The sequence below is a fragment of the Narcine bancroftii genome, chromosome 2 (assembly GCF_036971445.1).
Source record: "Narcine bancroftii isolate sNarBan1 chromosome 2, sNarBan1.hap1, whole genome shotgun sequence".
In the NCBI taxonomy this organism is placed as follows: Eukaryota; Metazoa; Chordata; class Chondrichthyes; order Torpediniformes; family Narcinidae; genus Narcine; species Narcine bancroftii.
This window is the reverse complement of record NC_091470.1, coordinates 98,130,287-98,151,661: the sequence shown is the minus strand read 5'-3', so window position 1 is coordinate 98,151,661 and position 21,375 is coordinate 98,130,287. Positions and strand designations below refer to the sequence as shown.

The window sequence follows — 21,375 nt, the reverse complement described above, 5'->3', positions numbered from 1 at the left end:
TTCAGTACTCAATATCCAATTTTTAAAAATCAAAAATAGACTTTATTCACAATAAAATATTTGCAAAAAAGAAAACCATTCAAAGTCCATTTCACGCCCATTGTGTCAGTCATATCTATACATTCTCATCAGTGTACATTGTTACATTTGTTCTCTCAATACCCCATTACCACCACTGTGGCCCCTTGTTTCTTTCCTCCCCCCCCCCCCTTGTTGGTTGAGGGTCTTCCCCTCAGTCAGCCCCTCAGTGCCCGGTAATGGGAGGACTCTAGACTGTGGTCCTTCCCCACAGCACCCTTGCATTGGCTGCACCAAGCCTCAGTGCGTCCCCCGAAATGTACGCCTGCAGCCTGGAATGTGTCAGCTGGCAGCGTTCCCTCACCGACATCTCCGCGTGCAGTGGGGAAGGATCGCATTCTAAAGTCCTCCTACTACTGGGCACTGAGGGGCTAAGACCGAGGGGAAGTCGCTCAAACAACAGAGTAGGGAATAATGTCAAAGTACCACAGTGGTTGTATCGAGAGTACCAACAGGTACTCAATAATAAATTGGTATTTTTATACAGAAACTTCAGAAATATTCCGAAAAAAAAATTAGTATACTTACCTCTGGTGTGTCCCGATGAGATCGTTTACACAGGGGCACTTTAACCAGACTTCCTGTGTTGTGGTGTTTGTCGGAGGGGGAATGTCGCATTCATCAGGCCTGTTTGTTACAGAGTGGCTGCGACCAATTTACACTGCAGCCGCTCCATAAAAATGTGTATGGGCCACGAGTAGAAAAATTACGGGATGGAATTTACATAATAAATTCTGTCTCGATATTTTCATGCTGCCACCAGAGCAGAAGATTTCCTGAATTGTTTCTCCTCTTCAGTGGCTGTGTAATAAGTGCCTAATATTTCAATTTTACTCAACTTCATTTCTTTATGTCTCTAACAGAACCAGCCATTTTTACTGCTCCTCGTCTGTTTTGTTTCATGTCATTGTTTTTCTTTGACTATTTTCCTAGTCTCCCCTCCTTGGCATTTCCCACAGTCTTGCTATCAGTAACACAATGAATTCCTAATTCCTGCTCCTACTGCTTCCTTCCATTGATCAGAAATATTCACCCTTCTCTTCCCCTCCTTCTCGGCCATTGTAAATGAACTTGCCTCTCTTTCCAGTTCTAAATCTAAATATAAATCTAGACATACAGCACAGTAACAGGCTCTTTTGGCCCACAAGAGCGTGTCGCCCAATTACACCCAATTGACGTTCAGCCTCTGTGTGACAGCGTATTTAGAGGTGGTTTGGGAGGAATTGTTAGAGCAGGTTGCCCACAAGTATTTTAAAACAGAATATTTCCAGGACATCCGCACCTGATTCCTGTTTAATCAGTCTTGCTGACGAAACTTTCCCCCTTCAGGGTTATCCAGATGATCCTCCTTTTTTCAGGTCACCTTTCAGACAGACCTTTGACCAGGCAGTCTTCCAAAAGTTTGCCAGCTTTGTCCTTCTGGAACTGAGTTCCGTCTCCTTTCTCTCTGTTTCACACCCTCCCTCTCTGAGAGCAAAACTGTTCTGTCCTTGCCTACAAAAATCACATGCTCTCCCAGGCAAGCTGTATGCTGCAACTTTGTTACTCTTTTTGCAAAAAGCACTCTGCAGAAGTCCTGCAAATATTCTGTTTTAAAATGTTTGTGTATCAGCTGCTCTAACAATTCCTCCCAAACCACCTCTAAATACTCTGTCAATTCTGTACGTTTTGAAGGGCGGGAGGAAACTGGAGCCCCTGGGGAAAACCCACACAGACACGGGGAGAACGTAGAACAGTGCGAGATTCAAAACCTGGTCTCGATCACTGGTGTTGTAACTGTGTTATGATAACCGACGTGCAAACTGTGCCACCCCACTTCTAACAAAGAGTCTTGGACCTGAAACTGCTGATCTTTCCATAGGAGGTGCCTGATCTGAGTTCTTCCGGCATTTTCATCTTATTATTCCCAACACTGTTGGAAATGGAAATCATCCCTATTTTCCCAGTCAGCACTACCTCCCCAGACCTGATGCATCGAAGCAAATGATTACACCCCTCTCTCTTGGTTCTGCGACCTGTGGAGCGCTGCAGTAACCAGTTGCTAATTTAGAGTAGCGGTTAGCGCGACGCTATCACAGTGCCAGCGATCCGGGTTCAAATCCGACGCTGCCTCTAATGAGTTTGTACGTTCTCCCATGACTGCATGGATTTCCTCCGGGTGCTCCGATTTCCTCCCACCCTCCAAAACGAACGGGGTTGTAGGTTTGGGGTAAAACACAAAAGTCTGCAGTCTCTGAGGTTGAAGTAAAACCACAAACGCTGGAGAAACTCAGCAGGTCAAACAGTGTCCTTTATCTAGCAAAGATAAAGATACATCACTGACATTTTGAGCTTGAGCCCTTCATTGATGTATGGACAAAATGTTGGCAGGTGCCCAAACAAAATGGTGAGGGGGTGGGGTAGGGACACAGTCCAAAGGCAGGATAAGGGAGAACACACCAGTGAGCAGGGATAGGAGAGATGGCTCTGTGAATAGAGAGGGAAGGGGTGGAGAGCTGGAGGAAAGAAGACAGTGGAATGGGGAAGGGAGGGAGACTAATTGGACAGCATGGGTTTAAATAGCCGTAATTGGCTTGTACTGTGCTGTAAATAAAATTTTAATTTAAAATGTCTGCATGTCAATGGCACTGTTTAACTGGCTATCTTTTGTTCCACCTTATGTCCTGGGTCTCGACATTAGACCGCGAGGCAGTGGTCTGGGATGTTGAGCAACGACATCTACATGAGAAGTATCACCTGTTCAAACAGCAGGTGAAGGAGCAGTTCTCGCTGCAGAGACTACAGCTGATGAGAAGACATGAGAAGGTGAGGGGAGAGCAGATGGTGAATCGGCATGCTAAGAGTGCGCTTCAAGAAACAGGTGTATCTTATGCGTTCATCTGTGAAAATCAGTGATGAAACTGTAGCACTTTTAAAAGTTTAAAGCTGCATGGTTAGCGCAGCAGTTAGCACAATGCTGTTACTGCACCAGCGACCCGGGTTCGAATTCGCCACTGTCTAAGGAGCTTGTACGTCCTCCACGTGTCTGCGTGGGTTTCTTCCAAGCACTCTGATTTCCTCCCACCCTTCAAAATTGTACCAGGGGTTGTAGGATAATTGTGTGTAATTGGGCGGCCCGGACTCGCAGGCCAAAAGTTACCTGTTACCGTGCTGTATGTCTAAATAAAAAATTAACATTGGAGTTACTCGACAGGTCAAGCAGTGCCTGTGGAGAGACGAACAAAATTAACATTACTATTAAATTTAAGCAGTTTAAATTTAAATTTGTCCAGGTTTATGGCTTTTATGAGGAGGTAGAGAGTGATGCAGGTGGGAAGGGCGAAGAAAATAATTTGTTAAAGGATGGGATGAAAGAGAGATGAATGACAAAAGGGGTTTCCAACATCCAGTGTATTTTGTTCTTGTTTTGTGTATGTGTGCATGTGTCTACATGTACGTATGTGTGTGTGTGGGTGTGTTTGAATGCATGTGTATTTGTGTACGTATGTGTGCGTGTGTGGGTGTGGGTGTGCATGCATGTGTGTACGTGTACATATGTGTGCATGTGTCTGTACCTGGGTGTAGCTGTGTGTGCATTTGTGTATGTGTAGTGTGTCTGTGCATGTGTGTACATGTACGTGTGGTTGTGTGTGCATGCATGTGTATAGGTGTGGGTGTGCATGCATGTGTGCACGTGTTCGTATGTGGGTGTGTGTGTGGGTGTGTGCATGCATGTGTGTATGTGTAAGTATGTGTGCATGTGTCTGTGTGTGTGGGTGTGGATGTGTGGGTGTGGATGTTTGTGCGTGTGTGTACGTCTACGTATGTGTGTATGTGTCTCTGTGTGTGTGTACCTATCTGCATACATAAAAACACAATGCTGGAGAAACTCTGCATGTCAAACAGTGTCCTTTATGTAGCAAAGCAATTTTAAAAATTATTTTAATAATACAAATGTAATAATAATAATTTTTAAATTATGTAGTTTTTTTGCTACATAAAGGGCACTGTTTGACCTGCTGAGTTTCCCCAACGTTGTGTTTTTAATTCAACCATAATGTCTGCAGACTTCCATGTTTTACTACTTGTGCGTGCATGTGTGCTCACGTGTCTGTGTTTACATGAGTGTGTGCGTGCATGAGTGTGTGCGTGCATGTGTGTGCGTGCATGTGGGTGTGCGTGCATGTGGGTGTGCGGGCATGTGGGTGTGCGGGCATGTGGGTGTGCGGGCATGCGGGTGTGCGGGCGTGCGGGCGTGCGGGCGTGCGGGCGTGCGGGCGTGCGGGCGTGCGCGGGCATGTGTGGGCGCGTGCGCGGGCGGGCGTGCGTGCATGCGTGCACATACATGAGCCAAATGAAGTCTAGTGATTCTCATTATAAGGTACTATGTGGACTCAGTACATTCAGAAATGAATAGATTTTTGGATACTAATAGAATCTGGGTATGGAGTTAGTGAAAGGTAATTCAAGCAATAGGAGCAGGAGCACGTGCTAGTGAGCACGTGCTCTAGGTGAGGGGTGGAGATGTACAAGGAAGGTTTTTATATAGACAATGGTGGGTGCCTGGAATGGGCAGTGGTGGGTGGAGATATAATAGCAGCTTCCAGTTGGATGCACAAATATGCAGAGAATGGAGGAATAAATATCATGTGGAAGCAGCAAGGTTTTAGCATAAATTGGCACCATGTTTGGTGCAGATATTGTGAGCTGAAGGATCTGTGGCTGTGCTGAACTGTCCTTTGTTGCCATCTCCTCAAACCTGCCCAGACTGTTCAATACGATGGTGGGTGACGTGTCCCTGGCCACGTGGTTCCCCACAGAAACCGCCTCTGATGTAAGAGATCACCCATGATCTTACTGAATGGCAGCGTGGCCATAATGGGCCGAATGGCCTTCTACCCCCCCCCCCCCCCCATATTCAGATTTCCAATTTATTATCAGAGTACGTTCATGACATCACATTCAACCCCAAGATTCTTTTTCCTGTAGGCGAGGCAGAATTACCACATTGTTTTTTTTTTGGCTTGGCTTCGCGGACGAAGATTTATGGAGGGGGTAAAAGTCCACGTCAGCTGCAGGCTCGTTTGTGACTGACAAGTCCGTTGCGGGACAGGCAGACGCGGTTGCAGGGGAAAATTGGTTGGTTGGGGTTGGGTGTTGGGTTTTTCCTCCTTTGCCTTTTGTCAGTGAGGTGGGCTCTGCGGTCTTCTTCAAAGGAGGTTGCTGCCCGCCGAACTGTGAGGCGCCAAGATGCACGGTTTGAGGCGATATCAGCCCACTGGCGGTGGTCAATGTGGCAGGCACCAAGAGATTTCTTTAGGGAGTCCAAATAAAACTGTACTCAATATAAACATGTAAACAAATAAAGAAATGTAAACAAACTGACTGTGTAACACAGAGAGGGAACAATTAATAAAATCCAAAAATCCCTGATGGAGTTTATCATTGAGGGGTCTGATGGTGGAGGGGGAGCAGCTGTTCCTGAACCTGGTGGTGCGGGTCTTGTGGCCCCGATACCTCTTTCCTTTTTTTTAAACTTTATTTAAGATTTTATAACATGAATAACATATAGGATTACATTTTAAAAAAATTAAGAATAAAATAATAAAATTACAATACAGTATCAGTAATCTAAATAAACTATACCCTCCCCAATAATTATTACACATTAATAACCCAACTCAAATTAGTCCAACCCCCCCTTTCCCCCCCAAAAATAAAGAGTGAAGAATTAATAAAGTTAATAATATATGTGAAAAAAACCCACTTACAAAAGAAAACAAAAACATAACCAATTAAAATACTAACAAAAAGAAAAGTAATTAATACTAAGATATCAGACTTAAAAAACATATTTAAATCAAACTTAAATGCATATATTTAACAAACGGAGTTAAGATGAAACATATATTTAACTCAAACTTAACATAAAAAATTAGTAAAGTTAGTAACATTATCTATCAAAAATTCTTAAACAATAATTAATTCTTTAAAAAAAATTGTAGCATGAAAAAAAAGATGAAAAAAAAACTTTCTCTATAGAGATAAACCTTCACCAAATATCAACTAACTTCACATCTATCATCATATTAGTCACATAAACCACCATCTTAAAACAAAATTCAAACCTCATTAAACATTGTACAATTCAATTTTAGTACTCTTCCACCATTTTTCCCTTTTACTCTTGAATAGTTATCCAATAAAAGCTCCAATACCACATTTAAATATCCCCAATCATTACGTTAAAATTCAGATATCCAAATAATAAAAACACATCTACAACGAAATCTATATCTTCAACAAATGGAGCATAAACCACAAACAAAATTCAAGCCTCATTAAGAATTGTAGAATTCAATTTATAACTTTCACCATTATTCCCTTCATTTTATAACTAAAATAGCAAAATAATATACACCAGAATTACCACTCCTTTCACCTTAAAGTTAAAGAAAAAATATAAAAAAAAACTTATCCATCCCATTCACATTTAAATTTCAGATATTCCTTATCTACTGAATAAACTTTACAAAAAAAACCACATAAATTTTTAGTTTTTTAAACAATCAAATACTTTCATACTTTTTTAAATATTTAAACAAAAACAACCCCTTCACTCTTTAATCTAATAATACAAAAAAAAGGAAAAAAAAAACGGGTAGGAGGTTAAAAATACCCCCTCCCGTCTAAACCGCGCAATGCGGTAACTCCCAAAAAACGTAGCAGATGACTTTCAGGAAATAGTGGCTATCCAGTTCTCTCCCCCAACTCTCACTTCATCTTAAACTAACATCATCATTATTTAATATCCCTTTTTTTAAAAAAAAATTAGAAAAAAAAAGGACAACTCTTCTTTTAATCAGCTCCAACTGCCGAGTCACCATTACAACCATTCCTTCTTGGAGCACGGCTCTTTTCTTCCATCTCTTGTCTCCTTAGAGATCACGGCGGACTATGTCTCTGTTGAAACTGAGTAATTGGCAGCTCTTGAGCAAATGCTATAGCTTCCTTTGGAGAATCAAAGAACTTTGGTTGGTAACCATCTTGAAAAACCTTCAAAACAGCTGGATATCTAAAGATTGCCTTGTAACCTTTCTTCCACAACAACTCTTTAGCAGGATTGAATTCCCGTCGTTGGAACATAACTTCTTGACTCAAATCCGCATAGAAGAAAACTCAATTATTTTGAATCATCAAGGGTGATTTTCTCTGTTGTGCATTTCTAATAGCCACTCGTAAAATTATTTCTCTGTCGTAATAATTCAAGCAACGAACCAAAACAGGTCTTGGACTTTGACCTGAAATAGGTCTTCTACGCAAGGCTCTGTGAGCACGTTCCAGTATTATACCTTCTGGGAAATGTTCTTGACCCAGCACCTGCGGAATCCATTCAGTAAAAAATTTTCTTGGGTCTGGTAAACCAATAATATTTATATTGTTCTGTCTGGATTGGTTTTCCAAATAATCAATCTTTTTCACCAAATTTTTATTTTGAGTTTGTAAGTCTTCGACCATTTTGGTCACATCAAAAACTTGATCCCGTATTTCGTCTATATCTTCTTCACACGAATTAAATTTATCTCTCACTTCAAGCTTAAAAGCTCCAAACTCAGCCACCTGTTGAGAATGTATTTTCACCAGAGTATTAAACCTAGTACCAAGTTCAGTCATAATCTTGGATAATCCCTGCATTGTATAAGATAATTTAGATTCAAGATTCACAAAAATCTTTTCAATTGGAAGAGATTTTGGCTCAACAGATTCCTGCTTCTTCTGCATAACCAAAGGATCTTCTGTTCCTTCCTTTATTCTGGTTGCCTTCCTTGTAGTATGACTGCATGTGGAAACCCCAGCCACAGCCTCTCCAGCAATAACTGGAGGACGCTGGCCGGGGTTTTCCCCAGTCCATAATGTATTAAGTTCTCCCAGTACATCAAGTTGTATAGGTTCTTTTATCTCAAGAGATGCAGTTTGCAGCGCCACCTCTACAGTTGACAAATGCCTTTGAGTAACTCTTTGTTCTAAAGGCTGTTTGGCGCCCTCTTTAGGGGGCTCTACCGATGTAACATAGAGCTCTACATCCGAACACTGTACCTCTCTCCTGGGATCCATTTCACGCTGAGTCCCGGTGTCTTTCCTGTAGGTAGGCTCCAAAACTTGAACTTTTGGAAAATGTAGTTTTTTGATGATCTGTTGTCATTTTTTTGCTCTTTTCCACCATCATAAGTTAAATTAACAGCACTGAAATTATCTAAACTTTTAAAGAATTTTAACGGGCATTTCTAGACAAAACAATAAGATAGAGTCAGGAGAGGACTGGAAGGCACGTCTGATCCTTACGCCATCTTGCCACGCCCCCCCCCCCCGATACCTCTTTCCTGATGGCAGCAGTGAGAACAGAGCGTGTGCTGGGTGGTGCGGATCTTTGATGATGGCTGCTGTTCTCTGACGGCAGCGTTCCCCATAGATGTTCTCGATGGTGGGGAGGGTTTTGCCTGTGATGTCCTGGGCTGTGTCCACTATGTTTTGCAGGGCCTTGCGCTCAGTACCAGACTGGTCAACACACTTTCCACAATTGGTGTGGATTCTATTATGATCGGACAAATGGGGAAATTCTGAAGCTCTTGCAGATGACAAAGGAGCTGAAGAACTGAAAACCTCTGAGATTATTTTCCAACTTGATCGCCATAACCTGGACAACAAGCTGTCTTCTTTCCACAGGAGAAGGAGAGAATGTCCCATGACCACCACTGCCTCATAGAAGACTTGAAGAGCCAGCAAGCACAGGAGCGGGCTCGACTGCCAAAAGCGCAACGCAACGAAGCTAAGACCAGACTGAACGTCTTCAAACAGAACCTGAAGATCCATGCAGTTAGCTCACTCGAGCAAAGAGAGCTCATCAAACAGGTAATTGATTCCATTTTGCACACACATTAAAACAGTTGGTACGTTGTGAGATGTCCATGTTGATTCCTCGCTTCCTGTGCTCAGAGGAATTCAGGACAGAGAAACAAGATCCAAGAATGAAGAAGATTCAAAGATTCCTTTATCGTCACGGAATAATCCATTAAAAATGTAATAGCCTTGAAATACCAACTTTAAGTAAAGAGTTGCCAGAGCATTGCCCAGAGCCCCTAACAATAGAGGAAAAAGAAGCTAAAGGGAATCCCTCTGAGAGACTGAGTGTCCGTGGATTTGTCTCCAGTGCTCCCACTGCCCCTGCAGCTGCACAGACTCATGTCCGAACCATTGGCAACCGGACCTCCAGATCCAAACCTCCGCAATCAGGAAGCCTTCTTGCTTGATACCTGGTTCCCATGAGCTAATCTCCAGCAGCCCGCAACCTGTGTGGGTTCTTCAGCCGCTGAGCCCCTTGCTACTCAATTGCCATGGTCGTCATTCTGTAGGATCACCTCCTTTGCTTCTCCTCAGTGGGGTGGAGGTGGGGGTGATTTCTCCGATTCTGGTGCCCTGCACCAGTCCGCTGCTCCCCAGAGTCTGCAACCCCTGGTGGTACACTGCCCAGCATAGGCACTGCTATACAATGGACCGGTTGTGCAGCAGGACCGGTTGTGCAGCAGGACCGGTTGTGCAGCAGGACCGGTTGTGCAGCAGGACCGGTTGTGCAGCAGGACCGGTTGTGCAGCAGGACCGGTTGTGCAGCAGGACCGGTTGTGCAGCAGGACCGGTTGTGCAGCAGGACTGGTTGCCCAGAGGACTACTACGGAAAGTTGAATACATTTGTATTTGCCAGAGCTGTCGATAGTGAGGGAGCAACCTTTCTACTGTACTAAATGCGCTGTTGGTTAATGTTGGTGGTTCCTTTCCAGTTCATGGCCCAGGACGAAGCTCAACAGAGAGCAGGGAAGAAACATCAGCAGCAAAAACACAACGTTGATTTCAAGGATCTGCTGAAGCAATGCGAGAGTAACTGTGCAGAACTACAGCAGCTCCAGGTAGGTCACCATCCTGCTCAATCTCTGCAGCTCCAGAGATGATCTCACCAAGAGGTCAAGTTTATTGTCATCTGTACAATCCGACAAAACAGCATTCTCTGTTCCTCGGTGCAAAACACGCAGACACACAACCAGACATAACACACGTACAGACAGACAATACATATGCAGGACAAGTAGTCACATACACAAATAAATAAATTTTTTTCACGAATTTGAGAGTCTCAGATGGTTAGTGTGAGAAGTTCCTTGGGTTGTTCAGCATTCTCACTGCCCGTGAGAAGAAGCTGTTCCTCAGCCTGGTGGTGCTGGCTCTGATCCTCCTGGATCTCTTCCCCGACGGGAGCAGCTGAAAGACGCCGTGGAAGAGGTCCTCAATGATTTTGCGCGCCCTCTTCAGACAACGAAGGTTACAGCATCTTCACGTCCACTTCCCGTCCAGGTCCTGGCCTTTGGTCAATTAGGGTGTGGGAAGGACTAGATGGGGTCAAAATATGATGCATACTTCATAACTTCCACATACATAGGAGAAAGCACAGGGCGGCACTGTGTAGTGGTCCATGCAGCGCAGTTACGGCACCAGCGACCCGGGTTCGAATCCAGCGCTGTCTGTAAGGAGTCTGTGGGTTTCCTCCAAATCATACGGGATTTGTAGGTTAATTGGTGTATTTGGGGCAGCATGGGCTCATCGACTGGATGGGCTGTATCTAATTAGAAAGACGTCAATGAAGAATCTGTCGGAATAGCAACACGCTCTGATACACAATTCTACACAGGATTACATAAGACAGAACCCAACCAATGCATACTGGCATTTATGATGCATTTGAAACTCTTCCCTCATGTAAATTTCCCTCTCTGTTCCTTGTCCCATCATTGTCCCTATACTTATCATCTCAAACACTTGGAGTGGGAGAACGTTCTAGTGTCTCGTTGCTCTTTGGGAAGGCATTTCCTTCTGAATTCCCTCTGACTTCATGTTCACTGGTTCATATACTTGACTTTATTCGTTTGTAAACAGTGGTCAATCAATTACACAAGTTATATTAGTGGAAAGATGCTCTCAATTCTTGTTTCCAAAACTTTTGCTGATTTTAATTTTCTTAATAGTACAGGTACTCTCTGACTTGCGGTCGATGAGACTTGCATCCACCCACACATACGAATGACAATTTAAAAAATATATATAAAGAAACAATATAAAATTTACCTGGATTATATTGTATTTGACAAACTATAACAGGGATATAGGGCATGTGAGAGCCAAAATGTGCATACTTATCTTGTTAGCGTTCTGGGGTCCATAGGCTGAGCACGGCCATCTTGATTCCTGTGCACATGCGCGAGTCTGGTTAATGCATGCGCGGTGGGTCCATGTATTGAAGTTCCATTGACACTTGTGTGGTGGGTCTGCGTATTGGAGTACGGTTGGTGAATGTGCGAGAGTTAAGGGCGCAAATTCAGTATTGTCAGGATGCTTAACTCTTGCGTATCCGCCAACCAAGCTCTAATACGCAAACTCATTGCGCATGCCCCAACCAAAGACTCGCGCATGCCACGCCCAGCCTGCGGACCCCGGGACGCCAACTAACAAGGCAAGCATGGACCAGAATGTGGAAAGATTCGCCAAGGTTGATCAACAAATTCAGGAAGCTTTAAGTTGTTATCCTCAAATCTACAATGAAAAAAATATTTGATTAAAAATTTTGCTTTAAGACTTCACACATGCAGGCAAAATCCCAACTTGCGTCCATTTCAAGATACAAACGATCCTTCAGTCCCGGTTACAGAGCTAAGTCAGGGAGTACCTATATTGAAAAATTCGTGCATTGTTGCTGAGCAAAATTCTTGAGCTCCCAATATCAAAATATTGGAAGAAATAACTTCACATCAGGGCAGCATGGTTGGCGTAACGGTTAGGGTGACAGCTCTACAGCGCCAGCGATCGGGACCGGGGTTCGAATCCCACACTGTAAGGAATTTGTACATTGTCCCCGAGTTTGTGTGGGTTTTCCCCGGGGGCTCTGGTTTCCTCCAACTGCTCTAAATGTAAATTGGGCGGCACGGACTCGTGGGCCAAAATGCCCTGTTATCGCTGTATGTCTAAAAACAAATTAGGATGGCATTGATTGTGGAGACCCAGCATTGCTTGAAGGGTAGTTAGAATCCTAACGATAAAGCATTTTTGGGAGAGATTTTGTGTTTCAATATTTGAATTGCCAGTTAAAAGTTACTAAAACAGTTCACTCTTCCCATGTTCGAAGAATTTGGAGGCACATTGGAAGTCCAGACTCCTCTTAGAATTTAACGCATGGCCAAACAAAGGTAGAAGATCAAATGAAAGATTCAGCAAATTGAATCACATTACAGTTGTAATTCTAACAGAAGCAGGTGAAGGAGGAGTTAACGCTCTGTTTTATCTCTTCCCAGAATGAGAAATTGCATCTTCTGGTGGAGAGTGAGAAGGAGAAACTCAAGACACTTGATGAAGAACACACGATGGAGATGAAGGAATGGAAGGATCGCCTTATGTCTCGCAAAGAGGTAAAGGCTGTAGGTTTCAGGTTCTGGATTGGAGATAGCAGTTGGGCCCCAAATCCATTCGGCCTGACCCGCAGAAAATCTCCCAACCTTCGCTGCTTTTCATGCAGATTTTGAGCACCTCCATTTTTTTTGCTTTCTCCTTTAAACCGAGCTAAAGCAAGCTTCAGGAGAGCTGTAAGGGCCACTTCTGCACACATGGCCTTTGCAATCCCCAGGCCACTCTTAAAGATATAGTCCAATAGTTGTGTAATAGTTGATACCATGTAAAAGTCGATCCCTCTCATTTTGACCCCAAAATCTGGTATTTTCTACATATCCCTCCCACCCCTATTTCTGGGTTGCCCTCCCATTCGAGGTCCCAATATCCCAACCGTGAACTCTCGCCGAGGCCCCAGCTGCCTGCTTACTAGAGCTCCTGACACCCTAACCATGGAATTTCACCCAGGCCCCGGTTGCCCTCCCATTCGCCACAACCACAAACTCTCACCTAGGCCATGGCAGCCTGTCCACCGGAGCTACCAACATCCCAACCACGAACTCTTGCCTAGGTCCCAGTCACCTTCACACCGGAGCTACCAACACGAACTCTTGCCTAGGCCCCAGTTGCCTGCGCACCGGAGCTCTCGATGCCCCGATCACAGCCTCTCACCTTGGCCCCGGCCACCTGCCCATCCAAGCTCCCAACGGCTCGAGCAATGCAGGCACTTATCACAATCAAATGTAGTATGCATAAAATAGCCGACCCCTTAAATTTTGACCTAAAAATTGGTCCGCAGAGTTCAACCATTATACACGCTTGTGCGGTAAAGGTAAGAATTTGCCCACCAAGCTGCTCCACTTGTTCACGCTTTCGACCCGTTGAGCACCTGGTAGCTCATTCCTGATTCTGCAACTGATGACAAATCTTTAATTTTCCATCCTTTTGATTTTCATTGGACTGGAACCACATAGGACACAAAACGTAGATCTAAGCAAAGTTATGTGAGGTCCGTGGAAATTAAACAAAAATATGCTGATGCTTGAAAGCTAAAACTAACACAGAAACTGCTGAAAATGACAAGTCAGGCCACATCTGTGGGAAGAGGAAAAGTTAACGCGTCAGATCATCGGAACTTCCGACAAACAAAGCTTCTAGACCTGCAGGGAGGCCGAGGTGTGGGGGGGGGGGGTGGGTGTCTCCAAAAGAGTGGTAATAAACTTAAGCAAGTTTTGATTCTCGGTCAATGAGTGAATGGGGTGGGGGGGAGGAGTTAGAGGGCGATAACATAGACAAAATACAGAGTAGGAAGACATACCCAGCAGGTCAGGCCGGGCCTGCTCTTCACTACCAGAGAGAAGAAAGAGAAATGAGCTGAGCTGTGATGGCAGATGGATGCCCCATGCAGACAGTGGTAAAAGAGATCTTTGTTCAAATGGAATCCCAATCTAAGATTCTCCCTTTGTAAATTTTAAATTTAGAGATACAGCACAGTGACAGGCCCATGAACCTGTGCCGCCCAATTTGCCAACAGCCCCAATATGTTCTGGAGGGTGGGAGGAAACCAGAGCACCCACACAGGCACAAGGAGAAGATACTATATATATGTTTGGATGTGTTAGGACGAGCCCCTTGCTGACTGTGCCACAACCTCCTCAGTCCAGGGCAGTTGACCAGCATGGACAAACATCCAGTCTGTAGTGAATAAAAGCCTATCTGTTTCTCTACAACTTCTAGTCATTGATGGTGCATCATGTTTCTTCTTTGGCTTGGCTTCGCAGACGAAGATATATGGAGGGGGTAAAAAGTCCACGTCAGCTGCAGGCTCGTTTGTGGCTGACAAGTCCGATGCGGGACAGGCAGACACGGTTGCAGCGGTTGCAGGGGAAAATTGGTTGGTTGGGGTTGGGTGTTGGGTTTTTCCTCCTTTGCCTTTTGTCAGTGAGGTGGGCTCTGCGGTCTTCTTCAAAGGAGGTTGCTGCCCGCCAAACTGTGAGGCGCCAAGATGCACGGTTTGAGGCGTTATCAGCCCACTGGCGGTGGTCAATGTGGCAGGCACCAAGAGATTTCTTTAGGCAGTCCTTGTACCTTTTCTTTGGTGCACCTCTGTCACGGTGGCCAGTGGAGAGCTCGCCATATAACACGATCTTGGGAAGGCGATGGTCCTCCATTCTGGAGACGTGACCCATCCAGCGCAGCTGGATCTTCAGCAGCGTGGACTTGATGCTGTCGACCTCTGCCATCTCGAGTACTTCGACGTTAGGGATGAAAGCGCTCCAATGGATGTTGAGGATGGAGCAGAGTCAATGCTGGTGGAAGCGTTCTAGTGCAAACTCCTTAAAGACATAATTCAATCCCAGGTTGTTGGCGCTGTAACAGCATTGCGCTAACCACTACACTAACAGTGTTGCCCCTTTAAATGCATGCTTCACAGAAAGTCACATCCAGATATACATTACAGCTTGGCCGTGTGTAATTGAATACTGGAACAGGATGAAGGAGCTGATGACAAATGTTCAATGGCTCCTGTCTTTCCCTGAGGCTAAATGTGGTTCTTTTTTGTATATTTTATTTATTATCCAAAACAAAGCAAAGTACACAATCAAATGCAAAATACAGATATGCATAGTTTTCTCCCATATCTATCCCCCACTCCCACCCCACCCCCCCTCCCCTCCCCTCCTACTACCCCAAACAAAAAACAAAAAAAAGCATATATAATAAACCATCAAACGCCGTGTTTGATGTCACCAATAAACCCATTACATATTTAAACCCATACATTTCATATACAGGCTCCACACGTTAACAAAAACAAAAGAATAGCTATTACGTAAACTATAAATTATCTTTTCCAGTGGAATACAGGATCTCAATTCCATATGCCATCTATGAATACTTCAATTTCATTCTTCCAGGTAATAGACACTTTCTCGTCCCCGCCAATGCCAGTCGAATAAATGCAATCTGAAATTTATCCAATTTCAATTCCAAACTCCATTTTTTAACATATCCCAACAAAAATACTAAAGGATCTAATGAAAGCTTAAATTTAAATAAACTCTCCAAAAATTCCATATTCTGTTCCAAAAAGGTTTTACCTTCTCACACAACCATACTGAATGTGAAAAAAGACCCTACTTCTCCCCACATCGAAAACCGAGGAAATAAATTTATATTTCTTTAACTTCTCAAGAGTTTAAATAAAGTTGATGAATAAAATTATAGTGAACTAGCCTGTACCGTACATTTACTAATTTAGTCATACTATCTTCACACATAGTCATCCTGAGAAATTGAAATAGATAAATCTTTTTCCCACTTAATTCTCACTTTTTTTTTTGACATTTATTTATAGTATCTCCATACATTCATTTCAAATTGACTTAATATAATATTACATAATAGATACTAAATAATTTTCAAATTTTCACCCTCACCACCTCCCCCCCTAACCCCTTAGGAAACCACCTTGTGGTGGTTAATTCCCAAAAACCCAAATGGGTGTGGTATAAACCACAAGTGGCATATGACTTTCGGGAGAGAAGTACCACTCCCTCCCCCCCCCCCCCCCCAGGCAGACAAAATACACGTATAAACCGAAAAATCATCATTTCTTATATCCATAAAACCCCGGTCCATCAATTTAACCAATCTTATTCATAAACTTTTTTTTTGAAAATCCAAACTTGATATTAAATTTTGCACCCTTTCCACCCTCCCAACACTGAGTTAAACATTGTTTACAATCAATAAAAGTTTTTAAAAAAATTTTTTTCAAGTCTTCCTGAATTTCATCCACTGAATTAAAACACCTCTGAACATCCCAGTTCAACACCGAATCTTCCATTCTTCTCAGTCTCAAGTTGAATTTGTAGCTTACTTTCAAAAAAAGTTTTTTTCAAATCTTTTAAAATTTTCTTGAACATAATTCCTTCGGTCTTGATCTTCTAAAGCATCAATGTTATTCATAAGTTCTTTCTTCTGTGTTTCCCAATTTAATACCAACTTTTCCACTTTGTCATTCTTCTCAATGTTAAGTTGAAATTATTGTTTATTTTCAAGAAAAACTTATTCAAAATTTTTAACTCTTCTTGGACATTGCTCCTTCGACTTTAATTTTATAAATCATCAATCTTGTTCATAGTTTCTTTCTACTGAATTTCCAAATTTAATAATAAAGTTTCCGTTTTTTCCAATTTTCTCAATATTAAACTGATCTTGTTTAGTTTAAAAAAAAACCTTTTCAAAACTATTAAAATCTGTTTGCAATGTATGCATACTCACAGATAATAAATTCACTCTTCCAATATTCCATCCAAAAAAAAATTCACTGATAAACCTTATTGCAGGTCAAGGAGTTCCATATATATGTTTATCTTCAGAAAATATTTCAAATATTTCAAATCAACATTCGTCGCCATCTTTCAAAAAGGAGTCCGAAATCAACTTTAATAAGTTCTGTTCTTGAGAAAATTCCAGCACCAACTCCGGCTCTGTCTGGGCAAATAGGTCAAATTTCTTCCAAAGTCAAAGAATGTAATTTTGTTCTGTATTTATAGATAATAAATTCATCCTTCCGATATTCCATCCAAAAAAAAATCACTAATAAACTTTAATGTTATCTGGATTTTTAAAACTCACGGGCAACCAATGCCAATTACTGCAATTTATCTTCATAAAACATTCCAAATCAATATTCATCACCATCTTTCAGAGGGGTGTCCAAGGCCAGCTTATCCGACAGTCCAATTAATGAGCTCCGTTCTTAAGAACATTCCAGCCTTGACTCCGTGGTTCTGTCTGGGCAAGTAGGCCGAGTTTCTTCCAAAGTCAGAGAGTGTAGTTTTGTTCTGTATTTGAACTCTATTTTCCTTAATCTTTGTTGCCATTTTAAACATCTTTCAGAGGGGTGTCCAAGGCCAGCTTATCCGACAGTCCAATTAATGAGCTCCGTTCTTAAGAAAATTCCAGCCTTGACTCCGTGGTTCTGTCTGGGCAAGTCGGCCGAGTTTCTTCCAAAGTCGGAGAGTGTAGTTTTGTTCTGTATTTGAACTCTATTTTCCTTAATCTTTGTTGCCATTTTAAACTAAAAACAATTGATAAACAAAACAAAGACTTTTAACAGAAAAGAAATATTCTTAAAACGGGTATTTATATAACTGCCTGGGGGAGACCGGGAATGCACGTCCGCTCCCTACGCCATCTTGCCACGCCCCCCCCCCCCCCCAATTCTCACTTTATAAACATCCAGCTTAAGCATTTTATATTGCAATAAAGCATACATCTCGGTAATAAATCTCTGTTCACCTCCTTCAATAATTAAATTTTCAAATCTAGTCAATCTATGTAACCTCAAACTTATCAAAATTATCTAATAGACTGAATGTGGTTGTCCTGTCTGTGCAGATCCTAGAGGAGGAGCTCGCTCGCAAAAGGCAGAATCAGGAGGTCCCTCACAGGCGAAGCAGCGAGACGGAGACCTCCAAATCCTCGCTCCACAGGATGTCCAGGTTCCTCCAGTTCTCCAGCTTCCAATCATAGGCATGGACCCTGCCAGCTCCCAGGCACTGGAGAGCCCCATTCTACCCATTAATGGGTCCATATCACACAGAGGTAATTCTTCAGCCTCTTTCTCTCAAGCCCAGAACCAAGAGCAAGTGCTGACTTTAAATAAGACTCAAAGGATGTGCCCTGGTACCACTGTCAACTCAAGTCAAGTCTAGTCTAGTCTGGTCTAGTCTAGTCAAGTCAAGTTTATCTGATTGTCATCTGATTGTACAAGTACAACCCGAAGAAACAGTTTAAAATGCACAGACACACAACCAGACATTACACACGTGCAGATAAACAATATATATGCAAGACAAGTATTCATATAGACAAATAAAAAAATAAATATTGTTTAATGATATGAGAGTCTCGTGCTTCTATAGATAATGGTCAACTTTCAAAGTGTCTTTATATTTGATAATTCCTCTATCAATTAAGCACTGCTGTGATGGATTCAAAGCAAATGGGGAAATGTCCCTGCTTTTACTGGGAGAAGTTGATGCAGTTTTGTGCACAAATTCTGTTTCTTCCACTCCTCTATTTCATGAGTACCTTAATTTTGCTTGGATGACGAGAGACCATTTGCTGTGAGACTGATCATATTGCCCTGCCCCTATCTGTGCTCCTATTGGCTGGCATAATGATGCTAATAAATACTTTCCATAATCACTTTGGCATTGCAGTTTTTAAGCTAGCATTCACAGGCCCAAAAATATTCACAGGTGGAGAGCATAAAGGCACTGGCTTCACTAAAGGGGAGCGGACCGCATCGGGTGACACTATCAGAGGGGGTGACACGAAAATTAATGTCTGTAACATTTTTCAAATTTTATTTTTTATTGAAAACCGAGGAAATAAATCTATATTTCTTTAACTTCTCAAGAGTTTAAATAAAGTTGGTGAATAAAATTATAGTGAACTAGCCTGTACCGTACATTTACTAATTTAGTCATACTATCTTCACACATAGTCATTCTGAGAAATTGAAATAGATAAATCTTTTTCCCACTTAATTCTCACTTTATAAACATCCAGCTTAATCATTTTATGTTGCAATAAAGCATACACCTCGGTAATAAATTCCTGTTCACCTCCTTCAATAATTAAATTTTCAAATCTAGTCGATCTAGGTAACCTCAAACTACGTACAAAATTATCTAATAGACTGAATGTGGTTGTCCTGTCTGTGCAGATCCTGGAGGAGGAGCCCGCTCTCAAAAGGCAGAATCAGGAGGTCCCTCACAGGCGATGCAGCGAGACAAATTACATACATAATCAAAACTTCATCTAATCAAAAGCATGCATGCTTTTTTTTTCCATTTTTCTCTCCTCCCCCCCCCCCACTCCCTCCCACAAAAAAACCCAAAGAATGAAAAGAGAAGAGCAGAAAGGAGAAAAAGTAAAGAATGAAACAAGTTTAACAATATTACTGGATACCATTATATATGTTAGTAACAATCTAACAATAAAGGTATATATATATATACAAATTTTAAAAATTATAATAATTGCAGTTGTACCTATTGGATGAGGCCAGGGGTGACAGATTACCCCAAATTTAACCAATAAGCTTGATATAACATTATAAAGTAGCAACCCCCATCTTCTGCATATATGGGAACCAAATTTTCAAAAAATCTCCACATTTATTCCTTAAATTATTTTTCCCAAGGTATACAACTTTGAATTTCATTGTGCCAGTGTTCTAGTACTAAATCTGTTTCCAATTTCCAAGAAACGGCTATACATTTTCTAGCAGCTGCCAATGCAATCTTTAACAACTCCGTCTGAGACCATTCCAAGTTGGACCCCAGATTAATCTTTGATGTATCTCCCAACAAAAATAACATAGGGTTCCATGGGAGTGGAGTCTCTGTTACCTGTTGTAAAATATCTATCAAATTAGTCCAGAAGGAATTCAATTTAGAACATGTCCATGTAGGGAGAATAAAAGTACCAGTATCTTGCTTACATTTGTCTGGCAAGTCTAATTTCAATTTATTAAGCTTTTGTGGCATAATGTATAACTGATCCAAAAAGTTACATTGTACCATTCTATATCTAATATTTATTGTATTTTTCATGCTATCATAACATATCTGGGCCCAGTTTTTATCAGTTATAACCATACCTAACTCACCTTCCCACCTTTGTTTAGATGTATAAAAATCTTTTCACTTCACTCTTAAAAGTTAAAGATGCATAACTGAAATAAATTGTTTAAGGTGAGGATTCCTTATAATAGATTCAATTTCATCTTCTTGAGGTAATAAATATAATTTAAAATTTCCCATTAAAAAGCCTTTAATTGATAATATCCAAAAGTTTTTTTGTATCCCATAAGTGATTTTCAATTGATCAAACGTCATTAAACATCTACCTTGATAACAATCTTTAATAATCTTTATTCCTTTTGTTGACCAATCAATAAAATTCTTATTATTCAACGTAAAATTTAACAGTCTATTTTGTACCGATGGCATATTGGCTAATCCCATCAATCTATGAACCTTATGCCACACTCTTATCAAATGCCTCAATATTGGTGTATCTACTTCCCCAGTCAATAACACCTTTTATATAACATCTCTTCAGACTGTTGTTCACCTATTTTACTCATTTCATCATTGACCCCATTGCTACTTTATCCCCTTCCTCAAAAAAAGAAGAAAGAAATCATAATTGTGCTGCTTTATAATAATATTCAAAATTAGGAAGTTGTAGACCACCCGATTCATATCTTCACATCAATTTTTCTGCTGTAAATCTTTTTCTAAATGTTCTATCTCTTTTTTCCAATTTATCAACCTCATTGGAATACTGTTTCTTAACGTTAGCCGAAAAACTAATAATTTGTCCTTTAAATATGCTTTTAGACACCCCACAAAATAAATTTACTATTAACTGAATCTGTATTTATTCGTAAATATTGATGTATTTGGTCTCTTATAAAGTTACAAAACTCAACAATAAAGAATTAAATCTCCATCTATATGTAGTGTCTATTTTTCTGATCCTATACATGTTAATAACAAAGGAGAATGATCCAACAATATTCTGCTTTTATATTCAGCAGATATTCCTCGTCCTTGCAAATGGGCCGATAATAAAAAAAATCTATTCTAGAATAAGAATCATATCGAAATAAATAAAACAAAAAACAATTTTTTATGATTCAATCGTCCTCAAATATCATTTCCTTCATTAATGTTAAAATTTGTTTAGCCATTTTAATTCTAGTTACTATTTTCAGAGATTTATCTAATAATGGGTCCAAACAACAAT

At 41.4% G+C, this 21,375-nt stretch overlaps 1 protein-coding gene across 8 annotated transcripts in view; it reads left to right on the top strand.

The window, feature by feature from the left end:
- Positions 1-18,449, top strand: part of LOC138753967 (STE20-like serine/threonine-protein kinase) — an 84,074-nt gene extending 65,625 nt beyond the window's left edge. For 7 of the 8 annotated variants that reach the window (XM_069917615.1, XM_069917617.1, XM_069917614.1 and 4 more), the window contains 5 exons: positions 2,759-2,883; positions 8,782-8,967; positions 9,891-10,016; positions 12,447-12,560; positions 17,947-18,449. In XM_069917615.1, the coding sequence (XP_069773716.1) occupies positions 2,759-2,883; positions 8,782-8,967; positions 9,891-10,016; positions 12,447-12,560; positions 17,947-18,081 (686 nt within the window). In that variant the 3' untranslated portion in view covers positions 18,082-18,449. Of the gene's footprint in view, positions 1-2,758; positions 2,884-8,781; positions 8,968-9,890; positions 10,017-12,446; positions 12,561-17,946 lie in introns of those variants that run through there. The other variant, XR_011351528.1, reaches the window with a different exon arrangement.
- Positions 18,450-21,375: the final 2,926 nt, after the last annotated feature.